General features: G+C 52.3%; 6 protein-coding genes across 6 annotated transcripts; 3 read left to right on the top strand and 3 right to left on the bottom strand.

The window, feature by feature from the left end:
* Positions 1-382: 382 nt before the first annotated feature.
* TGAM01_v207147 (aminodeoxychorismate synthase) lies at positions 383-3,034 on the top strand (the record flags this gene model as incomplete). The annotated part of the gene is made up of 1 exon (XM_018804106.2): positions 383-3,034. One exon carries the CDS (start codon positions 383-385, stop codon positions 3,032-3,034), a length of 2,652 nt encoding a protein of 883 aa, XP_018662535.2.
* Positions 3,035-3,576: 542 nt separating this feature from the next.
* On the bottom strand, positions 3,577-4,051 carry TGAM01_v207146 (vacuolar protein sorting 55; the record flags this gene model as incomplete). The annotated part of the gene is made up of 2 exons (XM_018804107.1): positions 3,577-3,710; positions 3,796-4,051. 2 exons carry the CDS (start codon positions 4,049-4,051, stop codon positions 3,577-3,579), a joined length of 390 nt encoding a protein of 129 aa, XP_018662536.1.
* Positions 4,052-4,593: 542 nt separating this feature from the next.
* Positions 4,594-5,638, top strand: TGAM01_v207145 (hypothetical protein; the record flags this gene model as incomplete). Its single annotated transcript, XM_018804108.2, has 2 exons — positions 4,594-4,655; positions 4,771-5,638. 2 exons carry the CDS (start codon positions 4,594-4,596, stop codon positions 5,636-5,638), a joined length of 930 nt encoding a protein of 309 aa, XP_018662537.2.
* Positions 5,639-6,650: 1,012 nt separating this feature from the next.
* TGAM01_v207144 (hypothetical protein) lies at positions 6,651-7,487 on the top strand (the record flags this gene model as incomplete). The annotated part of the gene is made up of 1 exon (XM_018804109.1): positions 6,651-7,487. The coding sequence occupies one exon, from the start codon at positions 6,651-6,653 to the stop codon at positions 7,485-7,487; it is 837 nt and encodes a 278-aa protein (XP_018662538.1).
* A 681-nt stretch (positions 7,488-8,168) lies between these two features.
* TGAM01_v207143 (hypothetical protein) lies at positions 8,169-10,812 on the bottom strand (the record flags this gene model as incomplete). The annotated part of the gene is made up of 4 exons (XM_018804110.1): positions 8,169-8,494; positions 8,555-9,136; positions 9,206-10,562; positions 10,657-10,812. The coding sequence occupies 4 exons, from the start codon at positions 10,810-10,812 to the stop codon at positions 8,169-8,171; spliced, it is 2,421 nt and encodes an 806-aa protein (XP_018662539.1).
* A 1,216-nt stretch (positions 10,813-12,028) lies between these two features.
* TGAM01_v207142 (hypothetical protein) lies at positions 12,029-13,476 on the bottom strand (the record flags this gene model as incomplete). Its single annotated transcript, XM_024550027.1, has 3 exons — positions 12,029-12,393; positions 12,808-12,937; positions 13,081-13,476. The coding sequence occupies 3 exons, from the start codon at positions 13,474-13,476 to the stop codon at positions 12,029-12,031; spliced, it is 891 nt and encodes a 296-aa protein (XP_024405263.1).
* Positions 13,477-13,624: the final 148 nt, after the last annotated feature.

Genomic DNA, 13,624 nt, shown 5'->3' with positions numbered 1-13,624 from the left:
AGATGAGCAACCAACTTGGCATGATTAGGCATAGCATTCGCTTAGTTGCTCGAGTTGATTGGACCAAGAACTTATTTCTTTTCATTCTTTTCCTCCTTTGCCCCTGTCGTTAGCGCCTCCCATCGATCTGGAAACGCAAACAAGGCTGCACATGCTAGACAGGCCCGGGTGACTCCGTCGGCGCGATATCCGAGAAGAAAAAAATTTAGCGATCCGGCTTTTCGCGGCCTTTCCGTTTTTTGACTTTTCTCATTCTCTCTCATTTTCTTCTTTTCATACTGTACTTTCAATTCATATTTTCCATTTACCAATTCTTTTCATTTCATGAGGTGGTGACATATACACACAGCTGGAGACGGGCATATTCGAAAGGCAGTCAGTCATGCCTCTCCTCCAGTCTCAGCCGGGCTCCAGCCCGCCAGCTGTGGCAAACCCACGATGCCGCCGGATCCTCTTCCTGGACGCCTACGACTCCTTCACCAACAACATCGTGTCGCTGCTCAAGGAGGCGCTGGGCGACGAGGTGCTGGTGCACGTGCTGCACATGGACCTCAAGACGCTGCACGCGGATCCCAGCCCGGACTGGACGCCCGACGAGTTCCTGGCCCGGCTGCCGAGCTTCGACGCCGTCGTGTGCGGGCCCGGCCCGGGATCGCCGCTGTGCGAGGCGGACGTCGGCGCCTTTCGGTTGCTGTGGGAGCTGCCCCGGGACAAAGCCGTCCCGGTGCTGGGTATCTGTCTCGGGTTCCAGAGCCTGGTTGCGCAGTTTGGCGGAGGCATCAGGAAGTTGAGGAGGGGATTGCACGGGATGGTGAGGCGAATTGAGCATCGGGACGGGGACATCTTTGCGAATGTGCCTGAGTTTAGGGCGACGCTGTATCACAGCTTGTGTGCGGACGTGGGACAGGATGATGTTGCGCGGGAGAGGTGGGAGACGGACATGTGGCTGTCGCCGAGGGGGGCGCCGGATCTTGTTCCCCTTGCGTGGACGATGGAAGACTATGAGGATGGAGGTGCTGAGCCGGAGAGGATCTTGATGGGGGTCAGACATGCGAAGCTGCCCTTTTGGGGAGTCCAGTACCATCCCGAGTCCATCTGTACGGATCCTGCGGCGCACGGGGTGCTGAAAAACTGGTTCAGTCAGGCGCTCAAATGGAATGAATCAACGGGAAGGGAGATCTTGCCGGTGGCTTCGCAAAGCATTGCCGACAGCTTTGCTCCGTCCATGATTGTTGAGCGCAGCATTGCTTCTCACACCCGAGTCGCCGCTCAGAAATGGTGGAGGGACATGCAATCCGGCCTGGCTGCGTCGAGAACAGCTCCTGTCTACTCTTGCCGCCGCATTACACTCCCAGACGGCGTCGATGCCGCTGACGTTGCGGAATTCCTGGGCGTGGGAGGTGCTGACTCCATCATGTTGGATTCATCGAGCACCATCAGCGGCGATCCCCTGGCTCGCAGCTCAATCATCGCGCTGGAAGTGGAAAAGGCTCTCCGGTTCGAATATCATGTTGGGGATAGCTGGGTGACGCTACGCCAGCCCGGGACAAGAGATCAGGACGAGGTGTGCCAGAGAATAGAAATCGACAGTAGTGATGAGCACGGCGCCTACGACGTCTGGAACGTTATTTCTGAGTTTTGGCAGCAGCGCAAAATAGCCGAAGAGGGTGGTCGAGAGACGGAGCCAGCTTTCAAGGGCGGCTTCATGGGCTTCGTCACGTACGAAATGGGACTGAGTTCGCTAAGCCCCGAATCCATCTCCAAGAACAGAGGCCATCGCAGGCCAGATCTCTGCTTTGCCTGGATTTCCAAGAGTCTGATTCTTGATCACCAGGCTGGCGTGGCTTATGTTCAAGCTCTTACACCAACTCCCGCTAAGTCATGGATCGACGATGTGGTGGCTAAGCTGCAGGCTTCTCGCGCGTGGCAGCAGCCAGGATACGGATCAGAGGAGTACAATTCGATTGCGGCAAAGAGACAGCCCAACGAGGCATTGCTGAAGAGCATCCAAGAGCCCACGGGCAGATTGCGCTTCAACACCTCCAAGCCAGCTAGATATGACGACGACGTCCGCCGGTGTCAAGAAGCCATTGCCGAGGGCCAGTCCTACGAACTTTGTCTTACGGCGCAAACGACCATGATTCGCCCCCGTGGAAATGATGTGCCGCATCATCTACAACAGCCAGCGTCAACCAACGGCAGCACTAACAATGGCACATCTTCATCTTCATCTGATGAAGAATCCAGACACGGCACCCCCTGGCAAATCTACCGCACCCTCCGAGCCCGCCAACCAGCCCCCTTTGGCTCCTTCATCCGCCTTGCCGGCGCCACCATCCTCAGCAGCTCTCCAGAGCGTTTCCTCGCCCACGACGCACAAGGCCTCTGCTCCATGAGGCCTATGAAGGGTACAGTTCGCAAGTCCGAGGCCGTATCCACGCTGGCACAGGCCGAGAAGCTGCTACACATCCCGAAAGAAGAGGCCGAGAATCTCATGATTGTGGACTTGGTCCGGCACGACCTCTACGGCGTGTGCGGTGCCCGTCGCGTTACGGTGCCGGATCTTCTCAAGGTGGAAGAGTACTCAAGCGTCTTTCAAATGATTACCGTCGTCAACGGCCAGCTGCCCTCTCATAATAACAAGAATAGCAGCAGCAGGAAATCGGCTCCCAACGGCCTCGACGTCCTCGCTGCCGCCCTCCCTCCCGGCAGCATGACCGGTGCGCCCAAAAAGCGCAGCTGCGAGATCCTCCACACCATCGAGCCCACCGAGCGAAGCATCTACTCGGGCGTGGTTGGATTCCTCGACGCCCGCGGCCAGGGCGACTGGAGCGTCACCATCAGGACAATGTTCCGCTGGGACGATGAACGAGCGCCGCCTGTAGAGGGAGAAGGAGAAAATACGCAGCCGAGGGAGGTCTGGCGGATTGGAGCCGGTGGTGCGGTTACGATTCTGAGCACGCCGGAGGGAGAGACGGAGGAGATGTTTACGAAGCTTTGCGGCCCGCTGGGCGTTTTTAAAGATGTGGCATAAGGAATTATTGTGTGCCTTTTTCTCTCTTCTCTTTTTCTTCCTTTATTTGGGGTTTGGTTTATGGTGAGTAACAATGGAATCTTGGGACTAAAGAACGGAAGATGATATATACTTCAACGTATGCATAGCAGGTGTTATTGGGCATGGTTCAACATGATATACTAGATAGATGCGATGACGCACGAGCGAATCTTCACTTTTAAACATAAAGAAAAATATCTCTCAATAGACAGATTAAATTGAAATGGTTTTTTATTTTCAAGTAGTCCCAAGAATCCAAGACACGAGTGATTAAAAAGTAGAGTCGCAAGCAATAACTTCGAAGATCGCTTATGCTTCGTATCGAAATCCCCTCAAAAGAAGCTTGGTACACAAGATGAAAAAAAGAAGTGTCATAAAGTCGACAGCGCCATCTTAATCTGGGTAATCTGTAACATTCTTTCGTTTTCTTATTCTTCGTGCACGCATTAAATAACAGACCGGTTTGTTCTCGCTACCCTCGGGCCCTTCGGTTTCCAGTAGATTTTCCCCAGCTCTTTCCTTTAAAACTCCTGCTCTTCTTGGAAAAACATGCCGAAGCTGATAATGGTTCCGTAAATCAACAGGCCGCCGGTGATGGACATGATCATGGCTTCGACTCGGATGAGATCAGAGTGCGCGAGGACAGCGGGAAGGGCTGCGCGAGAAAGGCATAGCATGTTAGTTCAAGATTCATATAACGGGCCTTTAACAGGCGTAGGACGATGAGACTTATAACGTACCAATACCCATAACAACAAAGAAACCGGTGAAGAATCTTCCCACGTCAAGTATGGCAGCGCCGCCGCTCTCGACAAAGTCGTCCGGATTCGCGCATCGGCCGCAGATCCAGTTCGGCAGCGGTGCGAGGACGTACGTGGCGACAACCAGCAGCGGGTAGTAGACCTTGTAGAGAGCGCAGGACAAGATGACAAGGAGGAATCCCACGGCGAGGACAAAGGAGAGGGCGATGATGGTCTTGAGGCCGGCGGCAGGCATGATGACGTTGTGTATGTCGGATCTAGTTTATGGGGGGATCGAAGTCGTCGTAATGCGACGGGAGATTGGTTTCGGAATTCGACGGACGGCAGGCCCCGCGGAGGGGAGGTTGAAGAGCCTATGGAGCCGTAGAAAATTGGCAAAGAAGAGACGAGGAGAAAAAGTACGCAGAAGACCGAAGCGCGGGCTGTCGTCGAGAAGATCGTGAGTTGGATGCGATGATTGGTGTTGAGGCGATGATGGAGAACGGGCGGCTGGTGCAGTGAGTGACGCAGGTCAGCCGCTATCTCGCCGGAGCGCACATTGTTCCGGAACCGGGATGCAGGGGTCTCAACTGGGAAGGCGGTCAGAAGCTCTGCTGGGCGCTTTGAAAAAAAATTATGGGAACCTGGAGACGATCCGCCCCGCTAGGGAACTTTTTTTTTCTGGCACGTCTTTTCCATATCAGACATTGGATTTTTCCTTTTTTCCTTCGTCCCTTCACTCTTTTATTCATATAATTGGATACGAAGTTCTCTTGCGGGGAGAATCAAGTCGACAATATGGCTTCAGACGAGATTGTGTGGCAGATTATAAACCAGCAGTTTTGCGCCTTCAAATTAAAGTGAGTTTGGCCACCTGCTGAATTCCCTGATAACACGCCTTTACACCATTGGCTTTTCTATCTACATTACTGTTTTGTAGCAATTGAGCAAATCAATGCTAACCTCATCCCCCAGAACGGAGAAGCAGCAAAACTTCTGCCGCAATGAACACAACGTCACTGGACTGTGCAATCGCCAGTCATGCCCTCTAGCCAACTCGCGATATGCCACCATTCGGCAACATCCGACCAAGGATACGCTATATCTCTACATGAAGACTGTCGAGCGCGCGCATCTGCCTTCCAAGATGTGGGAGCGCATCAAGTTGTCCAACAACTACACAAAGGCCCTGGAGCAGATTGACGAGAGGCTCATTTACTGGCCCAAATTCCTAATCCACAAATGCAAGCAGCGACTCACCCGCCTGACGCAGGTGCAGATTCGCATGCGCAGAATCGCCGCCGAGGATGAGCGACTGGGAGAGAAGCTGGTTCCCAAGCTGGCCCCCAAGGTCAGGCACCGTGAGGCGACGAGAGAACGCAAGGCCGAGGCCGCGGCCAAGCTGGAGAGGACCATCGAGAGAGAGCTGCTTGAGCGTCTGAGACAGGGCGCTTACGGCGACCAGCCCTTGAACGTCAGCGAGGACATCTGGAAGAAGGTGCTGAACGCCATGGAGAAGGGAGGCGAGGGTGAGCGAGACGAGGATATGGACAAGGGCATCGAATCCGACGAGGAATTCGACGGCATTGCTGAAAGCGGAGACGAGGACGCCGATGCTGCTGTTGAATACGTCTCCGGCGCTGAGGAGAGCGAAGACGAGCTCGAGGACCTCGAAGACTGGCTGGAGAGTGAGGAAGAGGAGGAAGAGGAGGACAGCGACGAATCCGAGGCCGAAAAGGCCGGCAGCAAGCGCAAGCGTGGCAAGGTCACCAAGATGAAGAACAAGCGACCGAAGCAGCAGGAGAAGGAGAAGCTGGCCTTGACCAACGACCTGGCCTGGTAAATGGGCTGTCGATATGGGTGGAATTTGCGATTAATACTCGGGCATCATTGCGGATGCGAAGCGAATTGTGCGGCGGCCAAACCAAGAGCACGGCAGCGTTTACTGAGTCGTCTTTTAAATGGGTTTTCAAGTTTGTATCAGCTTCTTAGTCCTACTAGAGCGGGCTTCATGGCATACGGCGTCGGGATGGAGAAAAAATCAAGGCTTATGGTCATTACTGTTGTACGGATGGGGGGTTATGTTAATTGAAATAACTATACATATACTTAGATGGATCTAAAATGCATTGCCTTCGAATCATGTCTCACCGAAGCGGCTGAAGGTGGTTTCAGAAGTGTTCGAAGGGCAGAAAACGCAGAGCGCAGAGCCAATGCACGCATCCGCACCCTGTCTTAGCAGCGACCCCACCGCCTAAACCAGCACGGAGTTTAGTGCGCTCCAGCCCGCTAGGAGAGGCATCAACGCCGCCTGAAAACGAATAGAGTTACAGGCCCAGAGGAGAACCAAGTGATGCTCCGTCCAGGCAATTCAATCTTCAACCCCACGTCACTAGCCGCCAACCTCCTTTCCCTCCTCACCAACATTCAGCCTCGGCGCCCATTACTTGCTGCTTGCTTGAAATCAGACAAACGGCACTCCACCAGCTTTCTCTCTTTCTCTCAGATAACAATACGAGCTCCCACATCCAGAGCTACATCCACTTTCTCACCGCCGCAAACGAGCGACACGAACAACGATCTGCGGACAAAAAAGCATCACCGCCAGATGGCCGGAGCTTAAGCCTCTTTGTCCAAGCCACAACCAAGTCATCACACGATAAACGAGAGAAAAATTATAAACGACCGAGAACCCGTCAGCTTCGTTTCAATTCCAGCACAGCTTTCTCAGCACACCAACTAGAAAAGATATACTTGGAAAAGAGCACCGGCAGCTAAGAGGATCCCTGAGCTACTTACAACTATACACAACCTCCCGGAAACCACCACGCGAGCTTTTGGATGCCCCATTCGCCATGAGTTCCTGGTACTCCAACCTCGTCACAAAGACATCCTCCCAAATCTCCAACCTCCGCTCCACCCTCCTCTCCAGCGAGGCCGATGGCGACACCGAAGACGACACCCACGTCTGCCGCGTCCTGCGCAACTACTACACCGAAAAGGGCCGCTCCTTTCCCAACTGGCTGCCCCCGGATCCCAGGGCTCCGCCTCCGCAGATGACGCAGGCCGTCTACGCCCAGCCGCAGGTCGGGTCGCGGTACGGCGGGCTCGGTGGATCGCAGCAGGCCGGCGGCAGTGGAGGAGGGGGGCTCAGTAGCCTCTGGGACAACGGCCCTGCGCAGCAGCAGCAGCAGCCGCAGGTGCCGCAGAGCTTGCGGGCGGGCAGACCGGCGACGACACAGCCCGGGGGGTCCTCGAGGGAAGAGATTCTCAGATCGCAGGCGCCTCGTTCGGGGAGCTACTCTGGCCCTGGCGGTCCGGCTCCCGCTGCTGGCTCAGCGCAGGATCGCCTGAAGCAACGACTTTGGGGGACACGCACCACGAGCCCATCTTCCCAGGGTAGTGGACCATTCCAACCACCACCGAATGGAGGTTCAGCAGGCGGTGGTGGTGGTGGCCATCAGTCTCAGGGCAGCTACGAGGACAGATTCGCACCGGGAGGATCCTACGATAATGCTCGAGGGGGAGGAGGTGGCGGCAGTGGCGGTGGCGGCGCCTATCAGCCTTTTGTAGGCTCAAATGCCCCCTGGTCTAGCGATGGCTATTCAGGAGGAGGAGGAGGTGGTGGAGGAGGAGCTGCCAATGGCGTCCGGAGAAAAGGCCTGCCCAGCGGTCCAAGAGGGTACAGATGAAGAGAGAGAGAGAGAGAGAGAAAGATGGACGTGTCTTGATTCTGTTTTCTCCTTTCTTCGTCTTGCATTCATATGATATAACGTGTATTGGTCTAGGTTACGTGATGTATATCTCTTTCTTGGTTTCCTTTTTCTTCTTCTTCTTGCATATGTAGCTAGCTAGTCAGTCAGTCATGCGGTGTGTTGGTAATTGTCGCTTCGAGCCGTAGCTGGCAGCATGTAATGCCTATTAATGTCCTATTAATTCTACTTTTGTTTTGAAGTTTGGAAGGTTACATGAATTGATTGTGTTTCAGTAGTCAAATTTTGTTATGTATGAATGGGTATGCTATAAGTTGAGAAACACGGCGTATAGGAAGGCCCTTAAGAAGTAGGATACATACTACCTCACATGTATTTGGATATTGTGGCAATTTGAGTTTTTTTCGTCTTCTTATAGAACCATTGCAATGTACACGACGGAAAAGACTAAGCTAACCGGTCACTAAACTAACATCATATCATGGCGCCTTACACCCGCGAGAGTTCGTTATATTCGTGTTTATGTGTAAAAAAAGACAAACATGTAACAGAAGAATAAAAAGGCGCGAGGCATATCCAATTACAAAAAAAAGGGCGAAAAGAGAACATCATAATAAACAAGGCTGTTTTCGTAAGAATAAGCGTTCATCTGCTCAAATCTCATTTCGAGCCAGATGACCCTTCAGCTTTCAAAGTTGCAGTCTTTGGCTTCTTCTCCAAAAGTTCCACTTTTCGGCTCAAAAGGTTTCTCAACTCGGGAGTAATGATACGCTCTGTCTTTGGCGAGCCGGCGTTGGATTTGCCTTTTGGAGCTGGCTTCCGCGCTGGGCTGGTGGCGGCGGCGCTCTGGCCTGGGCTCTCTGTCCTTGGCGCGGGAAAGTTGTGTTTCTTGTCAACTGCTTCGACTAATCGCTGGTATCGGCGGAAAAGAACTTCGGCGCGAATCAAAGTCGACTCGAGATCGATAGTGCCAGACAGTTCGTTTACTGAAGAATTTGTTAATGAGTTTCTGAAAATCAATAATGAAGGGGTTTCTTAGGACTTACCATATTTGAGCACTTCGTCAAAAGCTTTGAGATGAGTCATAATCACGTCTCTGTGCTTCTCCAAGATAGCCAGAGCAATGAAAAGATGAAAGTTAGCACTGTAGTAGTCTGTCCACAGGCACTCCCAAAGCTTGAGCACATCCAACCACTCAAACTCCCGCTTATACCATACAAGTATCATGCGGAAGAAGAAGAAGAAATTGGTGCTGTCGGTGCTTTCGAGGTGATCCCACAGCTTAGGGTCCATGAAGTGAACAAGCTGGTCCAAGGCCAACAGCTGGCCTCGCATGCCTGATTGATCAAGCAGAAAGTTGCGCTCCATGCGCTCCATGAACATTTGAAACGCCCAAAAGGCTACCGCATCATCTTGGATCACGGCATAGATTGGTGCCAAGAGATCCGACATGCCCTGAACATATCCCAATTCCTTGTTATACTCGTTATAGGTCAGAAGCATCTCCTTCATCTGCTCGAGGTGGACGTTTGTGCCAACCTCAGCAAATGGAGAGTTAGGATCGGGATGAGGAGTGTCCTCTCCCTGGAAGATGGGAACGTTTCGATCAGTCCGATGAACGTCCTTTTCTGTAGCGAAATTGTTAGTATACATCCATAGACTATATCAAAGGTGAAGAAAAGGTGAGTTTGCCATACCGATTCGCCCACGTTGTTCGCGCCACCATTCGCCTGTTTCTCCGTCTCCCCCTTCTCCTTCAAGTCGGTCCCACCAGGATTGTTTGAGCTTGTAATACTGGTCCCTCAAGGAAGCGATGGTGGCCTTTCTTTCATCCAGCGTGCTGTACCAGTCATATACGCCGAGCAGAAAGAGCCAGGCTTCTTTCCGAACCCCATCGTCGGGATCCAGCCCGGCATGGAAGATCTTTTCTTTGACTTCATCAACCGAGATGGACAGTCGTCCAGTCTCGGGGTCGAAGAATGCATCCCACTCCTCTATCGATATCGGCTGCTTTCTTTCTTCAATCCCCAGCGAATTTACGCCATCGAGGAGCTCGAATTCTCCGACATCGGTATCCTCAAGCTCCATCACATCTCGAACAGTCCATATTCTCTGTCTGTGATCGCGCTCACTCTGTTCCGCCATGCCCATCGCCCACCTGGCAAGATAGATCCTTGCGCTGTCGAATTCATCCTGGAGCGTTTGGACCTCTGGGTTTTTCAGCAGTCTCCGCACTTGAGGCGGCAGGCTAGGATTCTCTGCCAAGTCATGAGCTGCCCTCCTGGTCAATGTGGTGACTTTGCTGAATTTTTCCATAAGATTCCAACCAGTCTCCTTGACAAATTTCATAAAGGGATCCATCTGAGCATCTTTGGTTTTTGAGCTCTCGGCAGCGGCCTTCCCCTTGGCTTTTGTCGAAGCCATTCTAGCGCCAAAGCTTTCCAAGTCCTCCTTACTAGGCTCAATGAGATAAATATTGGGCTCTGCTCCTGATCTCTCAATTTTTATATATCTCCTCAGCCATCGCAGAACTTCGTCTGCACCCCAAAACATCTGGCCAGACTCTCCAAATGGATCGAAATTATCCCGTGCCAGCTTCTTCTTCTGAAGGATGGTGCTCTGGCACTCGTCATCGTGAAAGAAGAGAGCGGGAAAGCTATCCCCTCCTCGGGAGTTGATGATGACAGATCCGTACCACCAGCCGAGACTAGGAGGTCGGACTAATAGGGAGTATATCGCACTGACAGGAATAGCAAACGCATAGCCGCCAATGGAGCTACTTTGGGCGGTTACCGTGGGAGGCGGAGGGACAAGATACGACTGTCTGGGAGGTGAGTCGGCGTCGGAGAGGTCCACCTTGACATAGATGCTCGCTGAATCGCCAAGCGATGATTCTGGAACCCAGGCAAGCAGAAGGTCGGAAGATGCGATGTGGTCGGGGTCATCTGCAGATGATGACGTAGAAGGGCGATCACGCTTTGGGCCTTTCTGTTGCAACAGGGCAATATAGCCACAGATGTTGTCTTTTGCAGACGGCGTCGGGTGGACGTATACCTGCCAGTAACGCAAGTTAGCTTTGTCCTTTTCTATTTGCCCGTCTTCTTCTTCGATATAGGCCCTCCTCCGCTAGAAGCGAGTGGTGGCGTACCTTGCTCTTCGAGAACAGCAGCTTCACTCCTCGGCCGGACTCCAGGTGCGTGATGGTGTTGTAGCCGCCCTCTTCATCGTCGCTCATAGCATAGAAGCTCCCTGCCGGCGAGGTTGGCCGAGCTGAGCCGCTCTGGTCTGCTGGTGTCGAGCTCATGATGCGAGCGCTCTCCACCTACGAGGAAGCTCTATCGCTATCGTCGTTGACGTAACCGCTGGCTTTGCGACAAGACGCAGTGCTCGCCGTCCGCGAAGAAACAATAACAAGTTGAAGGTGAAATAAACAGGCGATACGGGAGGTATCTAAGAGTTAGAGGTTTGGCGCAGCATCGTCGAGTGACGCATCTCTAAGAAAAGTCGTTTTCAGAATTGAGTTGCATGTGAGCTGCCTGATAGTGGCTGAATGACGACTCTAGGACGCGGAAGCGCATGTGCCCCGCCACTGTAGGTCATTTCGCACAGCGGCTTGTGCCAGGGTACTGCTACCGACGGCTCGGGCATCTTTTGGCGGCGCGGGCGAGTAGCGGATACTGCTCGCTTTGCAGACTGCTGCGTCCCACAGCCTGGACTCTGCGCCACGGATCTAGCCGCTATTGTCTTCATTTAGACGATGCCTACGTACTGCCATACGCAACACCAGCGTGGTTAATATTGGGGGCGAGACTGGGTGTGTCATGTCTCGAATTTTTCTACTCCCGGTAGATCTGTGCACTTGTATTTATCTTACAATTGTCCAATTTTACGGCTCCGATCCGGGCCTGCAAACGGTAAATACGCTGGCCCGTATATCGCAAATAGCGCCTAAGGAATTGCCTAATAGAGCGACTACTAGAAGATAAGGACTAGAGGTCAGAAGCAGGTCTTAGCATGCGTATTGCTCCCAGTTTTGGTGGTTGTGTTGCGCGCCCTACTGACTACTAGTAGCTGCTTGTTGGCATAAAAAAAGAAACACAAGACATTTAACATTATAAATACTCCGTACATGCCATGTGCTACGTACATCCTTGGTGTGTATATCCGTATGCGTCCATCCAAGTCATCTTCTCTCCAGCAAGTCGTTACGATCATTTATCTCGAATTGTACATTCTCTCCCTTCGTTAACCATTATCTATCTTCATGTAGTCGATAGCTTTGGCACGTGTGCCTTGTGCCTGATGCCGTACGCCAAGATCCGTTTACCCGCTTTAACAAAAATCCGTCGATACGATTCCGTCGCGTTGCATGGGAAGTTCCAACGCCTTCTTTCCCAAACACTAAACCAGAAACGCCTCGATGCTGGCGAATGACCAACCAGGATCCAGAAACATCTCTCTTCAAGCAATTCAAGGGAGCCGAGCACTTGTCTTCAAACATTTCAAAAGAGCACCTCCTTTCAGGCCTCCTCCGAAAGGAGCACGGAATGATAGTCGGGCTCCACAGCAGTCTCTGGATCAGTGTAGTTGACGGGCTTGTGGATGCGAACAATCCACAAGAAATAGTCCTCGAGGGCACACAGATTCAACAAGAGCCCGTTTGCGCTCCATGCAACGCCACAGACAATTGCTCCAGCAACGGCGTCCAATATGAAGTGATTTGCAGTTGCCACGATGGCTGTGAAGATCAATGCTGGGTACGAGAGACCGAGAACAGTTATGGCGGCCCGCTTCCACGAATTGGGTCGAACTCCATTGATGGGGATAGTTGCGACTGTCAACCCAATAAGGAGCGAGTAGCCGAAATGCAGAGACGGCATGGCGGCTACATAGAAGAAGAGGTTAGATGACTGGCAGAGGATTGGTAGTAGAGGTGGTTGTTAATGCTCACCATATTGGTTACAGAATTTGTTCGTTGTCCAAACACTGCTCTCGCCAGCACTGCTATGGACAGTATCAACAAAACCAAAGCTCTTCGCCTCTGCAGCATCGGCCCCATTATAGGTTGGGTCGCTCAACAGTCGAGGGGGCATGCACGGCCACAGGGTGAACACAACAAAGGCAAGCAAGTTGCACATGGCCATTGTCCGGCGTCTAGCTTCGTATAAGGCAGGGCCAGCAGAGACAAAGTCGTTTCGAACTTTTCCAGTCATTGCTTGACGCTTTCGACTGGTAGTGAGATAAAACAGAGCCACCAAGAAGAAGATTGTGCCAGGAATATGGATAAAGGAATATATACGGTTGATCCAGTGCAGCAGAAATGGATGTCCCAAAAACCATTGCTGGAAAGACACTTCCCAAAAGACTCCGAGGCGTTGCTCCAGATGGATCACCTGGAGAGCATGCTTTCGAGCGACGTGGACAGTACCCTGGACAATGGTAATAGCGGTGAAAGCTCGACCTAGTTGGTATACCTGGAAGTAGACGACAGTATATTAGTCTCGGGAACAACAAATGTACACGACGCAGTTATTCTCGTCGAATCGAATCAGACCAGAGTCACTCGACCTACCCAATAGATGAGAGCCCAGTACCATGCTTCAATCAAGAACGGAAACTTTTGGAGAACTCGACTCAAAAATCGATCCTTGAAGACAAGTGTGTTGGGAGTTGTCACGATCCTCTTGTATCCAAAGAACTGGATCTTGCGCCGTCGCGACGTGAGGGACCAGACTGACTCGTCATCGGCAGAGAGAGTTGGCGAAGAGGAACCCGGGCTCCATGTTGGACTCCTAGGAGAGAAGCCATCTCTTGAACTTCGTTTTATTTCAACGTCATCTCGTCGTTTGTGGCCACCCCAGCCTTGCGTGCCCTCCCAAAAGCTGTACTCCTTGTTTCTGTTGAACCAGGCACCGCCAAACAGGAGCGTCACTACCACGAGCGGTTCCAAAAACGCGCCAACAGTCATCGTAATTTGAGCACAGATGTTGAAATTATTGTCGACTTGTGGTAAATACATTTAACAAGCGAACGAAGACCATCAACGACTTTATGAGGTCTAAAGAGGCGATTGAGACATAAAGAGCACCCGATGATGACAACCGGGACGAAAGGAA

This window comes from Trichoderma gamsii (assembly GCF_001481775.2).
Source record: "Trichoderma gamsii strain T6085 chromosome Unknown Scaffold_25.2, whole genome shotgun sequence".
Lineage (NCBI taxonomy): Eukaryota > Fungi > Ascomycota > Sordariomycetes > Hypocreales > Hypocreaceae > Trichoderma > Trichoderma gamsii.
The sequence above is the reverse complement of the archived record's forward strand: the minus strand, read 5'-3'. Positions and strand labels throughout refer to the sequence as shown.